The sequence below is a fragment of the Schistocerca nitens genome, chromosome 6 (assembly GCF_023898315.1).
Source record: "Schistocerca nitens isolate TAMUIC-IGC-003100 chromosome 6, iqSchNite1.1, whole genome shotgun sequence".
NCBI classification, from domain to species: domain Eukaryota; kingdom Metazoa; phylum Arthropoda; class Insecta; order Orthoptera; family Acrididae; genus Schistocerca; species Schistocerca nitens.
Genome location: NC_064619.1, coordinates 124,045,520 through 124,070,758, shown reverse-complemented (window position 1 = coordinate 124,070,758; position 25,239 = coordinate 124,045,520). Strand labels below are relative to the sequence as shown.

Below are 25,239 nucleotides of genomic sequence, written 5' to 3'. Positions count from 1 at the left end.
AAAAAGGAATACAAACGTCTCAAAAATGAGATCGACAGGAAGTGCAAAATGGCTAAGCAGGGATGGCTAGAGGACAAATGTAGGATGTAGAGGCTTATCTCACTAGGGGTAAGATAGATACTGCCTACAGGAAAATTAAAGAGATCTTTGGAGAAAAGAGAACTACTTGTATGAATATCAAGAGCTCAGATGGAAACCCAGTTCTAAGCAAAGAAGGGAAAGCAGAAAGGTGGAAGTAGTATATAGAGGGTCTATACAAGGGTGATGTACTTGAGGACAATATTATGGAAATGGAAGAGGATGTAGATGAAGATGAAATGGGAGATACGATACTGCGTGAAGAGTTTGACAGAGCACTGAAAGACCTGAGTCGAAACAAGGTCCCCGGAGTAGACAACTTTCCATTGGAACTACGAACGGCCTTGGGAGAGCCAGTCCTGACAAAACGCTACCATCTGGTGGGCAAGATGTACGAAACAGGCGAAATACCCTCAGACTTCAAGAAGAATATAATAATTCCAATCCCAAAGAAAGCAGGTGTTGACAGACGTGAAAATTACCGAACTATCAGTTTAATAAGCCACAGCTGCAAAATACTAACACGAATTCTTTACAGACGAATGGAAAAACTAGTAGAAGCCGACCTCGGGGAAGATCAGTTTGGATTCCGTAGAAATACTGGAACACGTGAGGCAATACTTACCTTATTACTTATCTTAGAAGAAAGATTAAGGAAAGGCAAACCTACGTTTCCAGCATTTGTAGACTTAGGGAAAGCTTTTGACTATGTTGACTGGAACACTCTCTTTCAAATTCTAAAGGTGGCAGGGGTAAAATACAGGGAGCGAAAGACTATTTACAATTTGTACAGAAACCAGATGGCAGTTATAAGAGTCGAGGGACATGAAAGGGAAGCAATGGTTGGGAAGGGAGTAAGACAGGGTTGTAGCCTCTCCCCGATGTTATTCAATCTGTATATTGAGCAAGCAGTAAAGGAAACAAAAGAAAAATTCGGGGTAGGTATTAAAATCCATGGAGAAGAAATAAAAACTTTGAGGTTCGCCGATGACATTGTAATTCTGTCGGAGACAACAAAGGACTTGGAAGAGCAGTTGAATGGAATGTATAGCGTCTTGAAAGGAGGATATAAGATGAACATCAACAAAAGCAAAACGAGGATAATGGGATGCAGTGGAATTAAGTCGGGTGATGCTGAGGGAATTAGATTAGGAAATGAGACACTTAAAGTAGTAAAGGAGTTTTGCTATTTGGGGAGCAAAGTAACTGATGATGGTCGAAGTAGAGAGGATATAAAATGTAGATTGGCAATGGAAAGGAAAGCGTTTCTGAAGAAGAGAAATTTGTTAACATCGAGTATAGATTTAAGTGTCAGGAAGTCATTTCTGAAAGTATTTGTACGGAGTGTAGCCATGTATGGAAGTGAAACATGGACGATAACCAGTTTGGACAAGAAGAGAATAGAAGCTTTTGAAATGTGGTGCTACAGATGAATGCTGAAGATTGGATGGGGAGATCACATGACTAATGAGGAAGTATTGAATAGGATTGGGGAGAAGAGAAGTTTGTGCCACAACTTGATCAGAAGAAGGGATTGGTTGGTAGGACATGTTCTGAGGCATCAAGGGATCACCAATTTAGTATTGGAGGGCAGTGTGGAGGGTAAAAATCGTAGAGGGAGACAAAGAGATGAATACACTAAGCAGATTCAGAAGGATGTAGGTTGCAGTAGGTACTGGGAGATGAAGAAGCTTGCACAGGATAGAGTAGCATGGAGAGCTGCATCAAACCAGTCTCAGGACTGAAGACCAGGACAACAACAACAACAACAACAAGTCAACGGGAAGTATGCTATATGTTTTGATGAGTGAGTTTGTATCAGAATATTTGACATATATGTCTATATCTTTTCATTGTATTGACTTAGAAGCTTAAATTTTTCACATTGCCAAGGGACCGCAGACCTTAGTATGTGACATAAATATTTAACATGACCAATGACACCTGGCCGGCCGCAGTGGTCTCGCGGTTCTCGGCGCTAAGTCCAGAACCGCGCGACTGCTACGGTCGCAGGTTCGAATCCTGCCTCGGGCATGGATGTGTGTGATGTCCTTAGGTTAGTTAGGTTTAAGTAGTTCTAAGTTCTAGGGGACTGATGACCTCAGATGTTAAGTCCCATAGTGCTCAGAGCCATTTGAACCATTTTTGAACCAATGACACCAGGGAACCATACTTTATTTTGAGCATCCAGAGGACATGTTTTGGCACTCATGTTGATATCTGTGTCCTGTTGCTTGTGAGCAAAGATATATTTTTAGAGCAGCAGCTTCTATTCTTCATTGTGAGGCTACTGGGAGTACGGCTGATCACCAGCCATTGGATAATGTATAAATGATGAGTGATTTGCAGTACTATGGGTTATCTACAGGGTGTTACAAAAAGGTTCGGCCAAACTTTCAGGAAACATTCCTCACTAACAAATAAAGAAAAGATGTTATGTGGACATGTGTCCGGAAACGCTTGATTTCCATGTTAAAGCTCATTTTAGTTTCGTCCACCTACGCTCAATGGAGCACGTTATCATGATTTCATACGGGATCCTCTACCTGTGCTGCTAGAACATGTGCCTTTACAAGTACGACACAACATGTGGTTCTTGCGCGATGGAGCTCCTGCACATTTCAGTCGAAGTGTTCGTACGCTTCTCAACAACAGATTCGGTGACCGATGGATTGGTAGATGCGGACCAATTGCATGGCCTCAACGCTCTCCTGACCTCAACCCTCTTGACTTTCATTTATGGGGGCATTTGAAAGCTCTTGTCTACGCAACCCCGGTACCAAATGTAGAGACTCTTCGTGCTCGTATTGTGGACGGCTGTGATACAATACGCCATTCTCCAGGGCTGCATCAGCACATCAGGGATTCCATGCGACGGAGGGTGAATGCATGTATCCTCACTAACGGAGGACATTTTGAACATTTCCTGTAACAAAGTGTTTGTAGTCACACTGGTACGTTCTGTTGCTGTGTATTTCCATCCCATGATTAATGTAATTTGAAGAGAAGTAATAAAATGATCTCTAACATGGAAAGTAAGCATTTTTGGACACGTGTCCACATAACATATTTTCTTTCTTTGTGTGTGAGGAATGTTTCCTGAATGTTTGGCCATACTTTTTTGTAACACTCTGTATATGCTGATGCAATCTGTGGTAGTTACTAACTACCACCTTGAATGCCTTGTCACACTTGACATTTGAGTTTAGTGGTTTCCCTGAATTATGGTACTCGTGTTACATCCTTGACATATTGACACGTGAAAAAACCAATTCCTGCAGAAACCTGATGATATGTGAACTATGTGGCGGTCACCACACCATGGTCTATCCTGTATCAAATGCTCTCTGTCTCTCTCTCTCTCTCTCTCTCTCACACACACACACACACACACACACACAAAATGTGAAAGAAGTGTTGCATCCAGAATGTCAAGAAGGAAAGATTTGTGTGTTATGTTGCAAACAAAAATGGATGTAAAAAGAGGAAGAAGAGACAGGGAAAAAGTTTTAAAGGGAGAATAGATTCCCTGGAAGTGATGATTGAACACATTTCTTTATTCTTGAATTGCCCTTTGTTCTCTACGACCACATTTAATTTTTGTTCCCCCTGAGTCTCTTAACTTTCTTCATAGCAAACTCTAAGCTGCTCCTTGTTCTGTCTCATACTCATACTGTACAATATATTTATGTTTCTGCCAATAAAAGTTCTCGATCTGAAAATCATGAACTTATTATTACTTTTTGATTCTATATAAACTGTAAATATAATATTCTTATCTTTTGTATCTGACAAGATCATTTTTCTAAAATAGAGCACACCTTGTCAGCATCCTGTGGTCATGCTTGCTGGAGTGACAGCTCACGATCTGGAAGCTCTGCTAGAATTTGTGTATCGGGGAGAGGTTAGTGTGGATCCGAACCAGTTGCCGTCTTTGCTTCAGGCAGCTCATTGTCTGAATATTCAGGGCCTGGCACCAGGGACCTTAAATGCAGAGGTGAGTGTGCATACAAACATTTTATAAATAAATAAAAATATTTATGACATTCCAACATAGTGTAGGAGCGAGGCCAAGCTACGTGGATTATAAAGTTTATTTTTTTCCCGTTTCTGTCACAGTTGCATTCAAAAATTTTTATTTTTAGTCACTAATTTCAGACTACAGAGTCCATACTCAGACCATAGCCTACAAACACTACATAGTTGTTAGTATAATTTTTAAAAATTATTTAAAAAATTTCACATTCCAGAAAATTAAACAACTCTCATTAATGTAATTAACATTACATACTTTTCTTGAGAACACTAACTACATTTCCACCAGTGCACTTATACGCCATAACCGGTATTCTTATATGTATATAAAAAGGTGTTGCTTCTGCATGATCCAATAATGCCACAAAGACCAGAAATGATAGCTCTCTCCAACTGCCTGTGTTATATTGTAGACCCATGTTATGATCATGTCGAATTGAACTTGAGAGATCGCTAGCGGCAGTACGACATTGTTACATGCTATAAAGCTTTACATACTTCATACTTCTACAGTGGTAATCATCTGGTGAATCAAATACAAGTTCAGATTTCATGGTGTTACACTCCATTCAGTAGTTAATGTACCAATAAAACTGTCCGAAATCAGAAAGCAGTAACATTGCAATGCCATTATAAGGTGTGATCCAACATTCAGAGTAGCTATAAGCAGTGGTCAAACCCTAATTTGAAAAATATTAAATCGCAAATACAAAACTGCACGTGATCAATAATGGATAACTGATGCTTTGCAATACGCCGTGCTGATGATACATTACTCTTGTGCGCAGGGTAACTGGTTTGTATTTCCTATTTAAAAATTACTATATTTAAAACTCTGCTCATTTGTTATTTTATCAGTTTCCTTAACTTTATTTTTATAAATTACTAAATCCTCAAGAATATCAAGCTTCAGTCCTTTATGAGCTATATGTAGTATTTTCATAGAACTTTTGATGCTGCTGACAACATGATTCGTGTTGTGTAGGCGCTGATGAGAAGCAGTTCTTTTTTTAGAACTTTGCTCGCAGAGAGCAGCTGTCTGGCGAAAAGTGCTTTATAAATGAACACTAAACAGTCTCAACTGCAAAATAGCTTTTATTTTGTGGTAACTGGTTTCAGTTTTATTGCGGTCAAGATTGTTTGTGCTTGTTTTTAAAAGCAGCTCTGTTGTTAGGCCAATGCTCTCTAAACCTTGTCACAAAAGTTGTGCCCTGTTTGGCCACTGGAGAACTGAACCAATCATGTGAACAACATTTCAGTTTGTATATACCTGATGCATCATATTTTTTACCATTATTTATTTTATTCTTTTTACTAATATTATGTTTAAACATGTATCCCAAATATGTGAAAAGCTATGTGAAATTGTTAGGAAGGGCAGGTGGTAATTTATTGGTAAGCAGACCGTGGTACTGCCAAGTAAAAAGTTTTTCATTTTTGGTGACGGTTTGTTTGAGTTTTTGAAGAATCTGTGTCATTTTACATCTCTAACCATTAGCTCCTGCCAGCTGTTTTAGATTACTAAATTCTCACTATACCTCTGCTTTTTCAAGTGGTAATTTACAGCGGTGTGCTACCACTGCACGGAAGAATGATTTTTTGTGCTGGGAAGGATGACTGAAATCTGCCCTTATTGCCACATCTGACTGCTTTGTTTACAGAAGATGGAAAAAACTACTTTATCCTCATTTAATCCAAGAAATTTATCATTTTATCTGCTTCCTGCTCTAGTGTAAACTTTATATTGCATTGTTGTTGATTCAATACAGATTGAGGGTTGCTAAATCTTTTTCTCCTCCTGTGACTCTCATAAACATATTATCAACACAATGTTTATAAACAATGGTTTCTGTGCCAACACAGGGTTACTTATGAACACACGTGTTTATAAGTTTTTGTTGAAATTCTCTGCAAGTAGCTCTGATAGGCGACTGCCCATTGCAAGTCCTTCTTTTGCTGCTAAACTTTACCATCAAATTGAAAGTAGTTAAAATTTAAACAAAGTTTTAAAATTTTTGTAAAAACAAAACATTTCACCCTTTCCCATTATGTTGTTGTGTATCGGATTATCCATAATGATTTTCCAAGTATCAACATTGGGTACAGTTCACTATGTTCAAAGATATCGTGTCATCAGCGATTGAAATTTCTTTAATTTCATTCACCAGAACTACACTGCTTGACACATCATAGTTAACAGGAAATATATATATATATATTAATGAGAGGCTATTCAGATATGCCATAGGAGCATTCCTCCCATTTACAATTATGTGCATGCTTTTCTTTTCTTTGTGAATTTTAATTGATGCATTAAAAGGTCTCAACTTGAGGTTCATGTCTATTAGTCTAGATTTTTTGTAAGAGTATTTTCAGTTTTCTTTTTGAGAGCGGTCTGAAAAAAAAAAAAAAACAAGTTGTTGGATCCTTATCAATTCATTTATGTCATTTTCCACTAAAAAACTGCAAAACATTTTCCCTGTTTTTCCTTCCCTGTATTACAACCAAAGTATTTCCTTTATCTGCTTTCATCATCAAATTCTCATTTTCCTGTAACTTTCTGTTAACACTGGCAATAAATCTTAAGTCTCTGTTTTCATTACTGACGTCCCCTCTTCCATAGTTTCATTAAAAAGTGATCTTTCTGTCTTAACAGTAACCCTGGCTTCTTGTATGCTATTCAGTTTTATTGTGTACAATCAGTTTTGACTTACACCATTATGTCCACTACATTGTTACTAGATACTGGAACTGCAGGAATATATTTTAAACCTTTGTTCAGTAATGCTGTTTCCTCATCTGAAAATTCTGTGTTAGTTGGATTTACAACCTTATCAGCAGAGCTGTGAGTTTGCACCACATTCATATCGGTACTTTTTTCAATGTAATTTTTTGTACATAAACGTTTAACTTCACCATCACATTTCATCTGTAACTCCTTATTTAAAGTAACAACAACTTCAGCCCCCTTTTTGATAAAATCCAAAACCATAAAAAGATCATAATAGTAAGCAGTCTCAACGGCGGCTGATATATACAATGAGTAAGCATGTCTGAAAGTCAATATGCCTCCATTTTCTCATATTTTGTCCATTGTACCTCAGCTTTGAGATTTACGTTTACTGCATTTCATGATCTGTTATGCATATTAACTCTTACATACACTGGTGTGACATTGTACTGTGTACACTAATGATTAAATTAATTCTGGCTTGTAAGATATAGTTTTTGTCGAGTAGGCATGAGTGTCCTGCAACGCTGACAAGTCACGTATTTGTGAAGTTCCAACATAATGTTTCTATCACAGTCGCATTCAAAAATTTTTATTTGTGATGACTAGTTTCAGACTACAGTGTCCATTCTCAATCCATACCCTACAAACAATACATAGTTGTTTATAAATGTTGTAGGAAAGTTTTTGTAGGATGTAAATGCTTTTGGATTAAAGGAGAGCACACACGCACACGCGCGCACACACACACACACACACACACACACACACACACACACACACACACACGTGCCATTGCTTTGTTCCTCAGCAGATGGACTGGATGCGGTGGCAATAGTGTCGGTTGGGGTGGTGGAGGGATAGGCAGGTTTGAGTCAGGGAAAGGGAATGGGGGTGGGTGGCTAGTGGATCGGAGGGAGGCAGTCAGTTTACTGGCTAGGAATATGGGCGTGTTGGGTAGGAGGTATATGGGCTATGCATATAGCACACAGTTTTATGGACCAGTGGGGAGTGACACATGCTGTCACAGACTTATCCTGCCCCATCAGAGGATGGGCTCTGCTACAAACACTGCACAGGTTTTTGTGTTGGTATGACTACCAACCAGCTGTTCACCAGGATGAGCAGCCACTGTCAAGCTGTTGTCAAGAACAAAGTTGACGACAACATGCAGCTGAGCACATCGTGCTCACTTTCAATGGATACTTTGCAACCTGTGCCATCTAGATCCTTCCCTCCACCACCAGCTTCTCTGAACTATGCAGATGGGAGTTATTCTTATGACACATCCACTGCTACCCTAATCGTTCGGGTCTCAATCTTAGGTGACCCATGTCCCTGCACCCTCCACTCACACAGTTCCCCCCTCCATCCTGTCACTCACTCACAGTTCACTTCCCCACATTGCTTTCAGTGCGCACTGTTGCCCACTGATCCGTACAATCGTGCATTACGTTTATAGCCCATATACCTGACACCCCTCCCTCCTGTACTCCTAGCTGGCAAAAGCGACTGCCTTCCTCTAAGCCACTAGCTGCCCATCCTTTGTCCCTATCACTGCCTCCTGCCTGCCTCTCCCTTTACCCTCCCCAACCAACACTACCCCCATCACATCCAGTCCATCTGCCAAGAAAGAAAGCATTCAAACTCTTAATCCAGCTGGCACTGTGTGTGTTTTTCTTTTAATCTAGCTTGTCTAACAATAACTCTGAAATCTAGCAAGTTTTACTTTGTGCCTACTGACAATTCAATGCTTCAGCTTTTCGGTGAGTGGCTTCCTTTAATCCGAGAGTATTTGCATAATTTTTTTTACATTCCAGAATTTAAGCAATTCTCATTAATGTAATTAAATTTCCATACCTTCATTGTAAATATTTACATTAATGTATCTATTATTATTATTATTATTATTATTATATTATTATTATTATTATTATTATTATTATATTATTATTATTATTATTACAGGATCAATCAATACAAAGATTAATTAATAACAACATATTGTTGTATTTCCTTTTATCCTCCACCAAGTCTCTTTATCCAACGCATCTTCTTTGTCGGTGCTGCGATATTACATTACTCCATTTATGTGGTCTGTCCAAGAACGTAGTGGTCTTCCGCACTTACGCTTACCATGAACTCAAGGTAATAATCATCTTGTGCTATAATAGCTTGATCATCAGCAAAACTTAATGAAAATATCTGTACAGCGTTGACAGTGATTCCCATTTCTCTGCAGCTGTTCTTCCAATTTCGGAGAGCCACTTCGACATATAAGTTGAACAAGATGGGTGACATGCTGCAACCTTGTCGCAAACCTTTAGTGACATTAATAGGTTCTGATAAATTTGAACCTTGTTTAATCTGTACCACATTACCTCTGTACATTTCAATAATAATTTGTACAAGGTGATCATCCATACCTATATCTTTCATAGCTTCCCACAGCTAAGATCTAGAGACTGTATCATAAGCTTTTGCTAGATCTACGAAGGCAGTGTGTAGCTCCTTCCCTACTGCTATAAATTTCTCCAGTAGTTGTTGTAAAATAAATAGGCTATCTGTACATGATCTGTTCTGCCTAAACCCACTCTGGTCTTCCCCAATACAGTGGCCAACATTTTGCCTAATTTCTTCAAACATTATCTTGCCAAATAAGTGGCTCATTGTACAGTTGACACTAATGCCTCTGTAGCAGTTTGTGTCCTTTCTGTTCCCTTTCTTGAAAATAGAAACCATATATGACTTCTTCCATTCTGAGGGAATTTCAATCCTTCCACAACAGTTGTTTGTCAGGCAGGTTATTTGTTTCTTCAGATATCTTCCTCCAGCCTTCAATAATTCAACAGGAATATTTCCTGGACCAGGTGATTGGCCATTCTTCATTTTAATTAATGCACAATTCACTTCCTCTATTGTAATGTTTATATTATGATCAGTTACATCCATCTTCATTCCCTTGCATGTAATATGGCCTATCTTCAGTTAAAAGGTCTGCATAGTGCTTTTTTCCATTCGTTTAAGGGAATTAAGTTGTCTACTGATTTGTTTACTTGTGTTTTCTTCATACTGGTAATTGTCCTCCACACTTCTGTTGTTTCTGATCCACCTATTAGACTCTCAACTTCAATTCATTTCTGTTCCCACATCTTGTTCTTTTCTAATTTAATTCTGTTTCTTAATTCATAATTTGTTGTCTGGCAGTTTTGCCTGTTCTGTAGTGATTTAGTTGATAACCATTTTTTTGTAGAGATTTTTCTTTTCGCTAATCAACATCTTCAGGTCATCAGACATCCATGGAGGATCCTATTTACCTAGACTCTTACTCTCAGTCCCTAGTACCTCTAGAGAAGTTTTTGTAAGTGCTCTTTTAATATTGTCATCTTCTGGAATCGCTTTGAGTTCATTTTCTAATCTACGTTGAAATAAATCCTTGATGCTGAACTGCTTCAGGGGAGAGAGCTTATAACTTGTCTGCTCTAATTTCTCATCATTGCTGTATCTGTGGTGTGGATTCCTCTCCCCCCTTCCATCCCCTCTCCCTTTCCCAATGTGGCCTCCTTCCACCCTGCTAGGTCACCAGCACATATAGCCAGTCCGTGTGTTGAGCTGTTCCCTCCTTGTGTATGCCAAGGAGTGTTTGCTTGTCTTCTTGGAGCATCAGAACTCCCGGCAACGGCCGCCGTGCCAGACGGCTCTTGCTGTGGCTGGGTGGCACCCATGGGGAGAGTCCCTAATCGGAGTGAGTGGTATCAGGGTGGATACTTGGTGCATGAAGTGTATCAAGCTGCAAAAATCTGGCCGTTATCACATGGCCTTCTCTTTGAATGGTGAAGGATCCTTAAATGCTACCTCGTATGACCTGGCAGCCTTCCCTTCCCTGGCTCCCCATGGGAGGAGGGCCAGGCTCACCATCTTGGGCTGAAACCCTTTCCGCGTTACCTCGTCTGTACTAGGATGGATGGGGACACTTTCACCGCCACAGAGCCATTGTTTTTCATGGAAAATATCGAGGACAAGTTTGGTGAAGGGGAGTGTAGTAGTAAGTGCAGTCAGGCTCTCTGTTGATCAAAGCTTCTTCTGCCATCCAAAGCTGCTTGTGCCTGTAATCATCTTGGCAACGTCCCAGTGTCTATCACTCCTCACCAACCTCTGAATACGGTCCAGGGTGTCATTTTTCATAGGGACCTCATCCTGAAAACTGATGAGGAACTCCGGGCTAATCTGGAGTAGCGTGGCGTTCATTTTGTTGGATGTGTGCAGAAGGGTCACAAAGAGAAGAACTGCACCGATACTGGCGACTTCATTCTGGCTTTTGAGGGGATACCCTCCCGGAGAAGGTCAAAGTTATGTGCTACAGATGTGACGTGAAGCCGTACATCCCTCCACCTATGCATTGCTTTCAGTGCTTGCGTTTTGGGCATATGTCTTCCCGCTATACGATGGACCCTTTGTATGATATCTGTGACCACCCAGTCATGAGGGAAGCCCTTGTGTTCTGCCACCTGTGTGTGCCAACTGTGCTGACCACCACTCCTCTCGCTTGCCGGATTGGCCAGCCTACAAGAGAGAAAAGAAGATACAAGAATACAAGTCCCTGGATCGCCTGTCTTACTCTGAGGCTCGCCAAAAGTATGAGAGACTCCATCCGGTGTCACTGTCTTCAACTTATGCCTCTGTTACTTCCTTTCCTCCTCTTCCTCCTCCTCCTCCCTCGTCCTTACCCCAGCCCAACCCATTCTCCCCTCCAGCTCTCCTGCAGTTCCCACGACCTACTGTCAGGGGGTCACTCCCCCTCCCCGGCCGAAGAAGTGTCCCCCTTCTTCGGCATCTGCTGGTGATCGGGTTCCCTCCCAGAAACCCTCTCTCCCCTGCGTCTCTCAGGAGAAGACTCTCACCACCACTTGGCCACGAGGCACACCATCTGTGTGCCACAAGGTCGCCCACTCTTTCTTGGTCCCTGATCTTCCAGACGCCTGTACTCCCCCCTGTGTCCTGCCCTCCTCCACCTCAGAAATAGAAGAAGAAGAAGAAACATAATCCCACAACAAGGTGCTCCCCTCTCGCTACCTGAGTCTGACATTTATGGATGTCGTCCCATCCTTGTCAGTGACAACTACTGACAAAGTGACCTGACCTCCTCCTCGGCTCCTTCGTGCTTACTTTGGACTCATGACATACGATCATCCAGTGGAACTGCAACGGATACTATCGTCACCTACTGGAAATGCAACATCTTGTCTCCTCTTATTCTGTGTTCTGTCTTGTTCTCCAAGAAACACATTTCTTTGATGACCACTCTCCAACTTTCACTGCTTATCGGGTGTTCTGTCGGAACCATGCTGGCCCTGGTATAGCATCTGGTGGGGTCTGCACTTCGATTCGCTCCGATGTCCTTAGTGACTGGAATCCCCCTACGTACCACCTTGGAAGTGAAAGCGGTTAGAGTGCAAACGACTCCGGCAATCTCCCTTTGCAATGCCTATCTCCTTCCAGGTCAGCCACTTGCTTATGTTGCACTATCTACCTTAATCCAGCAACTTTTGCCCCCATGTCTCATCCTTGGGGATTTCAGTGCCCACCATTCACTGTGGGAGATTGTCACTTCAACGGGTTGGGGTATCCTAATCGACCAACGTATCACGGACTTCGATTCATGTCTCCTCAACGATGGTTCCCCTACCCACTTCTGTGCCGGTCATGGCACCTTCTCTGCTGTCGATCTCACGATCTCTTCCCCTGCCCTCGTGGCTTCCCTACATTGGTCTTCCGATGGTAACCTTTGTGACAATGACCACTTTCCAGTGACACTATCGTTCCCCTGCTGCCGCCGGGCTCCCACATTAGGCATTCCGCAGGGCCAATTGGCTTTTATACATGTCTGCTGTCCACTTTGACACCTCCCTCTAGAATTCCATTGATGTAGTCGTGCAAGGCATCTGTGCCACCTTTTTTCATGCTGCTGGCACTGCTGTCCCCCTATCCACAGGGCCCCCTCTTCATTGGCCAGTACCATGGTGGACCAAGGATGTCACAGTCGCTGTCCAGGACTGCTGACGGGTGCTGCAGCAATTTAAGTGACACCCCTCCCAGACCAACCTCCTCACTTTTAAGTGTCGCCGAGCTAAGGCTTGTTACCTTATTAAGCAGAGTAAAAAGGAATGCTGGGAGCACTATGTTTCCTCCCTGGGGACGTGTGCCTCTTTGTCGCAGGTTTGGCCAAAGCTCCATAGCGTTCTGAGCCACCAGCAACAGTCAACTGTCCAGGGTCTGAACCTCCAAGGAATTCTGTGCACTGATACATTGGTCCTCGTGGAACTTCTTGCAACACACTTTGTGACGGCATAGTGGTCTGATTCCTACCCTCCTACCTTTCTCCAACAGAAACACAGAGTTGAACAGACCCTCTTCCATTTCATCGCGCACCACACACCATTTTGCTGAATGGGAATTGGTGCAGGCTCTTAGCTCTTCATGAGACACAGTCACAGGGCCAGATTCCACTCCCAATCAGATGATTCAACACTTGGACATTCCCCAGAGGCAACAGTTCCTCAGGGTCTTCAATCACATCTGGCTCACTGGTGCTTTTCCGTCACAATGGTGCGACAGTATAGTTATACCCGCCCTTAAGCCCAGGAAAAAAAACCAATGTCTTTAGACCACTATCACCCCATTAGCCTTACGATTGTACTTTGTAAACTGCTCGAAAGGATGGTCAACTCCAGATTATGTTGGGTACTCGAATCTCGGGGCCTTTTGTCACCATATCAGAGTGGCTTCCGGGCAGGGCGATCTCCAACTGACCAGGTACTCCGATTGGAATCAGCCATCCAACAGGTTTTTACTCACTGCTGGCACCTTGTTGCAGTTTTCTTTGACCTACATAAGGCGTATGACATAGCTTGGTGCCATCTCATTTTAGTTACCCTCCACGACTGGGGCTTCCGTGGTACCCTTCTGACTTTTATCTGTCGGTTTTTATCTTACCAGTTCTGCTGGGTTCAAGTTGGCACTTCCATCAGCACCCCTCAGATTCGGGAGAATGGTATCCCCCAGGGTTCTATGCTAAGTGTCACACTCTTCCTCATTGCCATAAATGGGCTTGTGACCTCTATTGGGCCTCTGGTTACCCTAGCGTTGTACGTTGACGATTTTTGCATCTGGTGCAGCTCCCACTCAGTGGCGTCCGCTGAGCTTTTTGGTAAAAGTAATACACCCAAAGCCCAACATGATAGTCATCTCGTTGTGGGGGTGGGGGGCTTGTCAAGCACCTGCAACATGATAGCCCCATGATCATGCAGGGATCTCACTATTGATGTATTTGCTGCAAACTACCCACATATGACATTCCTGCCATGGCTGGGGCATGAGGTCTCCAAGCAATGGCTTTCCAGCCATGTAACCATTGCTGTGGCTGGGTTGTGCCCATGGTGAGAGCTCCCATTCGGAGTGGGGGATTCCTTTTTTGCCATGAAGCCATTACTCTTTGTTGAACACTTTAAGGACAGGTTCGGGGAATAGCAGTGATTTAAAAAATGCAAAGTGGTTCATTTCTGAATAAATGGCTTCTCCTGCTCAGGCGTGGATGCTGCTTGCCAGTGACAAGCTGGGTGATATTACTGCAACTATCAGCCCCATAAGGCTCGATGTGGTACAGGATATCATCTCCCACCAAAACTACCTTTTACAGACAGATGATGACTTATTTGCCAATTTGAAGTGACAGTGTGTGTATTTTGTCTGTTGTGTCCGTAGGGGACCTTAGGATGGTAGGGTTGATACTGGGGCGTTCATCTTGGTCTATGAAGACGACTTATTGCCTGAAAAGGTCAAGGTGACGGTGTATTGATGCGGTGTGAAATGCTCTGTTCCCCTTCTCATCTGATGCTTGAGATTCAGTCACATGTCTTCGAATTATAATGCCAGTACTGTCTTTAGGGATTGTGGACATCAGTTGCACACAAACGCACCTTGTGCGTTTCCCGCTGTCTGTGTCAACTGCAGAGAGCACCATTCACACTGCTCACCAGACTGCACCGTCTTCCAAAGAGAAAAGAAAATCCAAGAATACAAGACTCATGGCCAATCCACTTATAAAGGGCCAAGAAAAAGTGTGATCATCCTTTATATATGATAGCATCATTTGCTTTGGCTACTGTGATGTCATATCGTCTAGTGACAATACGTTTGCCTTCCATGCCTTCTACATCGGGCCCTTGGGGCTGCTCAACCACACCCGCTTCCCTGATGGTTGGGAGCTCTCCTATTATTTCCCTCATACCTGCATTGGGAATGTTGACCTCCCCACCCACCAGGGATGTTGATCTCCAAGCCCCAGCAGGAGAGTAATAACCCCCCTCCAGCTCTCACACCATGAAAGGGACCATCAGAACACTCCCTTCCCAGGATTCTGTTGATCTGCAACCGGATACTAGCCAGAGGCTGAAGGAGCCACAGGTTATTGGTCGTAGGGCTTCACATTCTTCCTCTGTCCCTGACACTAGGGTAGACAAGTCCTCATGGGCATCGAAGTCATCCCAGGAGAACAACAAGAAGAAGAAAACCTCAGAGACGAAGGGGGCTCTGATGGTCCCCATGCCACCAGCCCTTGCGTGTTCTGACTCTGTACCCGATGTCTGGTGGCCCTGTGGTGCTGGATCCCTCCACACAACCTTATTCAGAACTGATGCATATTGATTCTGTATCCTCGTAACCAGTAGCAGCAGGCAATCCTAGGGCATGACCTGCCTCCTTGGACCGTTCATGACCCCACAGGATACAGATAGCATGATTCTTCAATGGAACTGTTACAGTTTTGTCCACCTGGCTGAGCTGTGAAGTATCTTGTGCATTTCCCCTGCTTTCTTTATTGCCCTCCAGGAAACATGGTTCCCAGCAATGCAAAACCCTACACTCCTCAGATACTAGGGCTATTTTAGGAATTGAGCTGACTATGACAGTGTGTCAGGCTGAGTTTACACTTACGTTCTGGACTCTGTTTACACCGAATACGTGCCACTCTATAGAACTTGGAAGGCTTTGGCTGTTTGTGTGAGGATGTGTCTGGCTTTACCGTCTGTAATATGTTAATATGTATCTCCCCCCCCCCCCCCCCCCCGCCCCCTCCCGGATGGTGAAGTGTATCAGAACGTGTTGTCTGCTTGATTTCTCAGCTCCCCCACTCTTCCTCGTTTTGGGTGACTTCAATGCCCACAACACGTTGTAGGATGGAACTATGACCATTGGCCATGGCGAAGCTATTGAAAATTTGCCCACAGAGCTCAATTGTTGTCTCTTGAGTATCAGTGCCTCCCGCCCTTTGGCTGTGGCAAATGTATCGTATATTGCAATTGATATTTCCATTAGCAGCACTGGCCGTTCCCCTCCATCAGTTGGAGAGCTGTTGATGACCTGTGTGACAATGATCGTGTTTCAATTATACTGTCCCTCTCTCAGCATCACTCGCCTGAGTGCCCACCCAGATGGGCTCTTAACAAAGCTGATTGGGATGCCTTTGCCTCTGCCATCACCCTTAGAACACCGCCACATGGAGGTATCAATGCAGCTATCCAGAGCAGAACCACAGCCATTCAGTCAGTAGCAGACTTAGCGATTCCCTATTCCTTGGAGTCCCTTCATTTGAAGACAGTACTGTGGTGAACTTCAGAAATTACTGTGGCCATTAGAAGTCACCGACGGGCTCAACAGTGCCATAATGTGACGCCCATTGATGGAGACCTCATTGCCTCTAAAAGGCCTCATGTTCGGGTCCACCACCTAATAAAAACAACAGAAATTAGAATTCTGGGAATGTTTTGTTACGGCCATTGGACTGTGTACCCCTCCTTTGCAGGTTTGGACAAAGGTTCCATACCTATATGTGCAGCAGTCCCCCACCGGTGTTCCCGGTGTCTCCATGAACGGTGTTGTGTACTCCGATCCACGTGCTGTTGCCAGACATTTTGCTCTGCATTATGCTCGAGCCTATGTGTCTGAGAGTGATCACCCTGCATTTCATGATCTCATACAGCAGGTGGAGTGAATTCACTACCTTTCACTACATGTCACTTGAGGCCATAGAGAATGATTTAAAATTTCTATTGAAGGTTTCTAGGGATTGTAGAGGGGACTTAGTAGATGATGATTTGATAAGGAACCCATGTCCAGAAATATACCATTTGGATATAAAATAAGTTTGAAGATTACTTCACAGTATGCAGACAAGTTGAGAAGATGGTGGTGTCGTCAGTCCCTGTTGTAATTATGACAGCACATAACGCCTTCGTCTGACTCCAACAATGGTTGCGAGAAATTGATACGTTTGAAACTTGGAGGGTTAGCTTTGGTGCTCCATGGATGCTATGCACTCTTAACTTTGTCGTTTAGAAAAGATTCCAAGGACAAATAATCTAAACATTGCCCATGCCATGTGCTCCTACAGCACTTAGGTCAGAACTCATTGTCTCCGTTGTGTGCATAGTGTGAAGCAGGAGATTTGAAAGTGATCCTCAAACTGATTTTACATCGAAATTGTACATGTATGGACATGGGTTCCTTATCAAAACTTAATCTATTAAGTTTCCTATACAACCCCTAGAATCCTGTAATAGGAATTTTGAATCAAGTGTATAATGTGCTCCATTTAGTGAGTGGTAATTCCTCTGAGCCTAGCCCTTTGTACTGATACTGCTCCAAGGCCAGACAGCACCCACAGCGAAACCCTGAAACACATATCGGTGGATTGCCTATGTCATGCCATTGTCATTTTGAACCGTATATGAAAAGAGGGTGAGTTCTCATCTGAGAGACAAGAAAGCACATTATTCTGGTAATGAAACTCGGTAAACACCCCTTTGAGATTGACAGCTGCCAGTTAATCTCACTAATGTTCTCTGTGAGTTGCTTGAACATAGGGCTAACTGGCAGCTGTATTGGTACCTGGAGTCTGGCTCTGTTGCAGAGCAGTTTTTGTCAGGGCCGTTCTGCTGCTGACAATTTGGTCTGCTTGGAGTCTGCTATCTGGTCCGCTTTTGCCCAGAGTCGACACCTTTTCTCCAACTTCTTGCAAAAGACTTATGACATGACACAGCATCATAACATCCACATTGCCCTATATGAATGGGATCTCTGGGGCCCACTCCCGATTTTTGTCTGGAACTTCCTGTAACACTGTACTTTCCAGGCTCAAGCTGATGCTTCCCACACTACCCCCCCCCCCCCCCCATATTCAAGAGAATGGGGTCCTGCATCCTGCAGGGCACTGTATTGTGTGTGCCCATTTTTCTAGTGGCTGTCGATGATCTAGCTGCAGATGTGGGATATACGGTGTCACCCTCCTGCATGCTCATGATTTTGCATATATTATTGCTCCTCCACTGTGAGTATTGCTGAACACCAACTGCAGTCCTGAGCTCTCACCCATGGCTTAACGATTTTCAGCTGCCAAGACATTCGTCATGCACTTCTGTCGCATTTGTACCATCCGTCCACAACAAGAACTCTGCCTTGACACCCAGTTGCTCAATTTTGTGGAGTCTTGTCACTCTTTGGGACTGGTCTTTGATGACCAGTTGGCGTTGTTTCCCCATCTTTGCAAACTTAAGCAAACATGCTGGTCACATCTTAATACTATTTGCTGCCTCAGTAACACCAGCTGGGGTGCGGACTGCTATACCCTTTAGCAGCTTTACATGGCTATGATCCTGTCCCATTTTAACATGGTGTTCTGCAGAAATATACAAGTACTTCCTAATCAGTCACAAATCATTATGGTGATACTATCCCTCCCACCTGCCTAGAGATGACTGGGTGTTTGTGTTGTCTTCATAATTTCATCATCATTCATGAAAGTGGCAAGATTGGGCCGAGCAAAGGTTGGGAATTTGTATGGGCACTGACAACCGTGAAACCAAACATCATCATCATCATCATCATCATCATCATCAACAACAACTATCCCTCCCACATTTTCCTTCACTCATAGGCTGATATACATCATTCCTTTACTGGTCCACCTAATCCTTTCCTCACACACTTTAATTTCTAAGAAGTACAATACACAGTCCAAAATAAAGTTTTTCCATTTGTGTTCTTGAGGTAATATCTCCTTTAGGTAGAACCTACTCTGAGCTATGGTGTTTACTCATTGCTAACAACTACTGTGCTCCTTTGCTCTAGAAATCATGTACCTATACCTTACCCTCAGGTGCTTGTGTGGATGTTAGCACATCACATAACCCACCTAGTGGGCACTAAATTTTCTCTTCCCCTCATTAAATATGATTTGCTAACATCTGGCTCATAAATCTCTCTGCAATAACTCACTCTCGAATGCACAGTATAATTTTCATCTTTATGTGTTGTATATCTGTCACATCTACATCTACATGATTACTCTGCAATTCACATTTAAGTGCTTGGCAGAGGGTTCATCAAACCACAATCATACTATCTCTCTACCATTCCACTCCCGAACAGTGCACGGGAAAAACGAACACCTAAACCTTTCTGTTCGAGCTCTGATTTCTCTTATTTTATTTTGATGATCATTCCTACCTATGTAGGTTGGGCTCACAAAAATATTTTCGCATTCGGAAGAGAAAGTTGGTGACTGAAATTTCGTAAATAGATCTCGCAGCGACAAGAAACATCTTCGCTTTAATGACTTCCATCCCAACTCACGTATCATATCTGCCACACTCACTCCCCTTTCACGTGATAATAAAAAACGAGCTGCCCTTTTTTGCACCCTTTCAATGTCCGCCGTCAATCCCACCTGGTAAGGATCCCACACCGCGCAGCAATATTCTAAGAGAGGACGAACGAGTGTAGTGTAAGCTGTCTCTTTAGTGGACTTGTTGCATCTTCTAAGTGTCCTGCCAATGAAACGCAACCTTTGGCTCACCTTCCCCACAATATTATCTATGTGGTCTTTCCAACTGAAGTTGTTCGTAATTTTAACACCCAGGTACTTAGTTGAATTGACAGCCTTGAGAATTGTATTATTTATCGAGTAATCAAATTCCAACGGATTTCTTTTGGAACTCATGTGGATCACCTCACACTTTTCGTTATTTAGCGTCAACTGCCACCTGCCACACCATACAGCAATCTTTTCTAAATCGCTTTGCAACTGATACTGGTCTTCAGATGACCTTACTAGATCGTAAATTACAGCATCATGTGCGAACAACCTAAGAAAAGTGCTCAGATTGTCACCCAGGTCATTTATATAGATCAGGAACAGCAGAGGTCCCAGGACGCTTTACCGTATGTACTGAATACTGTGAGAAGTTTATCTTCTCTTCATTTTTCTTATCGATCCATTGTGTTAACAGCAGTTTTGGTATTCGTCTTGTGCTTTTTAGAATATGTCATGTATCCAAGACTCATCCTTCAAGAGAAAAAATACTTATTGCAGGCTGACCCACTGTCCCAAGACTTCACATGTCAAACTGTACCTAAAGAACCTCTGGGCACTCTCTTATTTCTATGTGTACTGTCCTTATTCAATTGCCTGCGAGAGAGGGAATTAGATGCTTGCCTAATGATGCGGCAGTACTGTTGTATTAAATCCAACTCAGAGTTAGATGTTACACTCGTTTTGGATACAGTTTCATCTATCTCAGCTGCTAGTTGTGTGTTAGCCGAACTGAACTGCTTTTTCTCTTGTGTTGTCAGTGGTGCTGTCATGAACTTCAAGGCACCAGGGACAATAGCAAATCTCCTAGGTGGAATGCCAGTGGCACAGAATAATTTCTAAGTTGCAAAGTGTCCCGAAGGGAAGTCAACTGGCCGTCCATTGTCTCATCTTGTAGATGCACTGTGTTCAGCCCCACTCATGTCACATTCACAAGAACACGGAAAATTTGCTGCAGTGTATAAGGCTTGATACCGATTTCTTAACCGCTGTTAAAAAAACTTACTAAAGTCCCGATCAGCCTTTGTTGGCTGGAAGGACAAAGGGGGTAATATGTCACTTCTGTGAAATGATCTGTTACATTTCAGTACCTGGTTTTCCACTTGTGCTGGTGAAGATTTTATTCTTCTTTCCTCAGCTAAGAAGTTCTACAGCCATAAATGGAAAATTACATCCTTTAAACAAACCATGCAGGCTGAGGACCCATGTTATGACAAGTTAATAATAGTCTTTTTAGACACTGACTTGTGTGTATTTGCACTCATGCAATACCTGACTGTGCTGGCACTAACAGTGCTGTAGCACTGACTGTTCAGTGACTGTCGGATTTTTTGCAGTCCATAGTTTTGTAATAATGCCTTGCAACTGGTGGAATGTTTGTACTTTCTGATTTTCCTTTTTGTAGTTTGTTGTCTCATTTATCACTGGGGATATGAATGAAGGAAAAACTTATTGCTACTATGGTATGGAAAGTTGTGGCAGAATATAAATGATATAAGAGTAAAGGTAACAACTCAGTGAATAAACCTCACTAGCTTTTTGATAAATCTCTTTACACTCTCTCTCTCTCTCTCTCTCTCTCTCTCTCTCTCTCTCTCTCTTTGTGGGCACAATGTAGCTGTACAGGTGTAAAAATTGTCATTCTTCGAATGGAAGAGGGAAGAAATGGTATGAAATTTATGTTAACTTTCATTTTTTATACTAAATTATTAACGGACACATCTTATGAACTTAGATTATAAATCCTTTTTTGTAGGTTGCTCATCAGTTTCAGACAATATATTTCAAACTTACATTTACTCATATTTAGGTATTCCATTACCAAGGTGGATACACAGCATCAGATTTGAAGTATTCAGTGATTAATTCTTCTACACAAAATACGTCTGTCCATGCATTCCTTCCTCGCAAAAATAAATTTTATCAAATGCCACACCTAATCTGTTATCCGCTTGCTGAGTAATGGATTTTTTGGTATTTATGGCTTTTTTTTTTAATAAGATTGTGCAACCTATGTACCCTATGAAAGCCTGTATTTGCCTATTGTAAAATCTCAAGTTTTTGATCACGATGCCAAAAATAAAGTATGTTTTGTGTTGTATGCCTTTCAAAGAACAAATAAGATTACATACATTTCTCAAACAAAAAGCGAGCTGGTCTCACAGCAATCATTGATAGTTCATCTACCATAAATATCAGTATTTTGCACACTCAAATTAAAAGTCAAATGGCTGACAGAATGAGTCACTGGCTGGTCATGGCAGTGTCATGTTACAGTTGTGTGTGAATTGATCTTAAGTGTAGTAGATATTTGTTAAAACCAAGAAATGTAATATACAATCCTATAGTTGGTAACGTAACGACTTTTGCTGCGTGCTTGCTGCTCCCCCCCCCCCCCCCCCCCTTTTCCTCGTACTTCTCCATCTCCTCAATTAGCCCTAGTGCATGGCTGAAATGCTGCCTCCACTCTCCCTCCTACTCTTCTAAAATCTGCATATGAGCTCAGCTATCAAAGCTTTACCTATGAGTGTGAAATGATTTCAATATTAAGTTACTACATGATTTAAACATGTTAACCTCAGCAATCAAAGTTTAGTCTGCAAATCTAAGATGACTCTGTATTTTGGAATGACCAATTTGAAGAAAGCGCCTCATAGTGTGGTAAATATTGTTAACTTGCATAAACCAAAGGCCCCAACTCTGAGGAACTAAAGTAGACTCAGAAACAGGGGTGTCTTCCAGTGTGCAGTGCTCTCTGCACATACTTCAAGAACATTTTAAAGTCTGCAAAACAATTTTTCTGGCTAAATAAGATGTTCTCAATTATACAGTCTTCATTCTAACTTGTTTGTTTGGGCCAGACTGTCATAAAGTCATTGGAAGATTGATTGGTAGTGAAAATAGTTAAATATTCAAATACAACCATTTTTAGCCACTTACCAAGTATCTTGGTAGCATTTGGCACAATATGAGGCACTATTATGCCTGCCTTGTAGCTCTTAGGGCACTCTGGGATGCTCTCAGTGTGAGGCACTCTGTGCATTTCTGAGAGTCACATATCGGTTGCGCAGCGCAGCGCAGAGCTATATGCCGTAGTCTGGTTGCGGGGATTGCTTATGTTCGGTTGCCCACGCAGCGCCATAGCTTTGCTTGCCACTGGGAGCGATTGTTTGCTGAAGCCAGATGTGTGTGGTAGTGATCAGGCTGTTATGTGGTTGTGCTAGGCTATAAGTAGCACTTGATATCAGCGCATGCTGCCAGTCTGGATCGGGCAACTGCATTGAACAACTCACGAGATGCATTGTTATAGGAGGAGTGATTCCTAAAGAAAAAACAGATTTCATTTGTTTATTACAGACAAACTGTAAAGGTTAGAAACACATTGCACATGTCACTGGATGGAGGTAACAATATTACAAAAAGGATAGTTGCTACTCACCATATAGCGGAGATGCTGAGTCACAGTTAGGCACAACAAAAAGACTGTCAGAAAGTGAACTTTCGGCCAACAATGTCTTCATCAGTGTGTGTGTGTGTGTGTGTGTGTGTGTGTGTGTGTGTGTGTGTGTGTTTCTGACAAAGGCCTTGTTGACCAAAATCTTATTTTTTGACGGTCTTTTTGTTGTGCCTATGTGCGACCCAGCCTATGAGCTGTGCGGTGAGTAGCAACTATCCTTTTCATTAAATTGTTACATTCCATTCTGGTTTTCCATTGTTGAATTTTTTCACTGGGTGGAGGAAGTTTCAAAATTTTGACACAGCTGCGCTGTTGCTTGTTTGTGGCAACATGATGACTACAGCACAAGAGAAATCATTTTGTGTGTTGGAATTTGCGCAAAATCAGTCCAATCTTCAAGTGCAATAATTCCACCATTGATTCAGCAAGAAGCCATCTCAGCACAAGAAGATTTATGACTGGCATGCAGAATTCTTGGAAGTTGGTTGTATATGCAAAGGAAAGACCACTAGTTGGCCACACGTCTGATGAAAATGTGGAGCATGTCTGAGGTGCATTCACATGGAGTCCTTGGAAGTCCACGAGATGGGTAGACCAGGGACTTCAACTTCCTTGAACAAACCTGTGGTGTATTCTGAAATGATGACTGCATATGAAGCCTGACAAGTTGCAGTTACTACAGCAACTGCAACCACAACAGAAGGTACAAATTTTGTATTTCAGTTCTTCCGGATGTGCCAGAGGACACTTTTTCTGAACTCTCTTCTTTTCAGACAAATCAGTGTTTCATCTATCGGGTAAAGTAAACCACCATAAAGTAAGAATTTGGGGTTCACAAAATCTTGGTGTCATCATCAAACGTGAAAGAGACTCGACGACACAGAATGTGTTTTGGGCCATTTCTGTTCACACAGTTGGTGGATCTTTCTTTTTTGTGAAGAAAACTGACAGACATGTTACAGCTAGGCATATTGCAAAATTGGTTGTTTCCTCAACTTCACAAAGATTCCAATGATTTTGTTTTTATGCATAACAGCACCTCGCCTCACTTTCACCTTGAGGTGTGGCGTTATCTTAACAACACCATCCCATTACACTGGATTGGAAGAGATGGACAACCAACTCATGGTGATTGCTTTTGGCCTCCCACGTCACCAGACCTATGCACTGTGTGATTTTTTTTTTTTTCTTCCTGTTGGAGTAATAAAAGAAGAGTCTTTGTCCCACTTCCGGCAGCTTCTCTTCAAGACCTGAGAAATCAAATTGTTGAAGCTTTCAATTCAATGAACAGGGACCTGTTGATTCATGTGTAAAATGAAATGGGTTACCGTTTTGGTGTTTCTGTAGCAACGTCCAGTGCTCATGTTGAGTGTGTTGGTTAGTGTCTGTGCAAACATAAAACTTTGAACCTTCCTCCATCCAATGACATGTGCAATTGTTTCTGTCTTCCATAGTTTGCCTGTAATAAACAACTGAAATTTGTTCTTTCTTTTTGAATAACCATGTACACGACATCTGAATGACTGTAACTCCAGTGGGTACTGCGCAGTATGCAAAACAGAATTGATCTTTAATTAGAGTCATGAAGAGAAAAAATGGGCTTAACATACTAAATGCTAAGCATACTAGCTAAAGGCTAATACGTACTAGCGCTGAGAGTAAAATGGATTAGTGTCATGTCAGCCACAAGGGACGGTATCTTAGTAATGTTAAATCAGTATTCCACATTCTGTAATAAGTGTCTCTTTGACCACTGTAATTAGGCTGCTTTGTATTCAAGAGTGAGCAAGTGTCTCTTGTGTACAGACATGTGATGTGATTCCCTCCACTAACTGTTGTGTTGGAAACAGGTCAGGTAGAACCAGTGTTATTGCCCAGTATCAATTCTTACTTCGTGAAAAGTTTTCAGCCATGAACAGACACAATCTCTGGCGGTTTCAAATAATCATCATCTTCATCTTTTTCCTCTTTCTTCTTCTTTGTCCTTTTCTTCTTCTTCCAGCTGCAACTCTG

At 42.3% G+C, this 25,239-nt stretch overlaps 1 protein-coding gene across 1 annotated transcript in view; it reads left to right on the top strand.

The window, feature by feature from the left end:
* The window catches only part of LOC126262964 (transcription factor GAGA), a gene marked incomplete at its 3' end in the record, with an annotated part of 69,407 nt that overhangs the window by 28,673 nt on the left and 15,495 nt on the right, over positions 1-25,239 (top strand). The window contains exon 2 of the mRNA XM_049959913.1: positions 3,893-4,075. Within this exon, the coding sequence (XP_049815870.1) occupies positions 3,893-4,075 (183 nt within the window). The remainder of the gene's footprint in view (positions 1-3,892; positions 4,076-25,239) is intronic.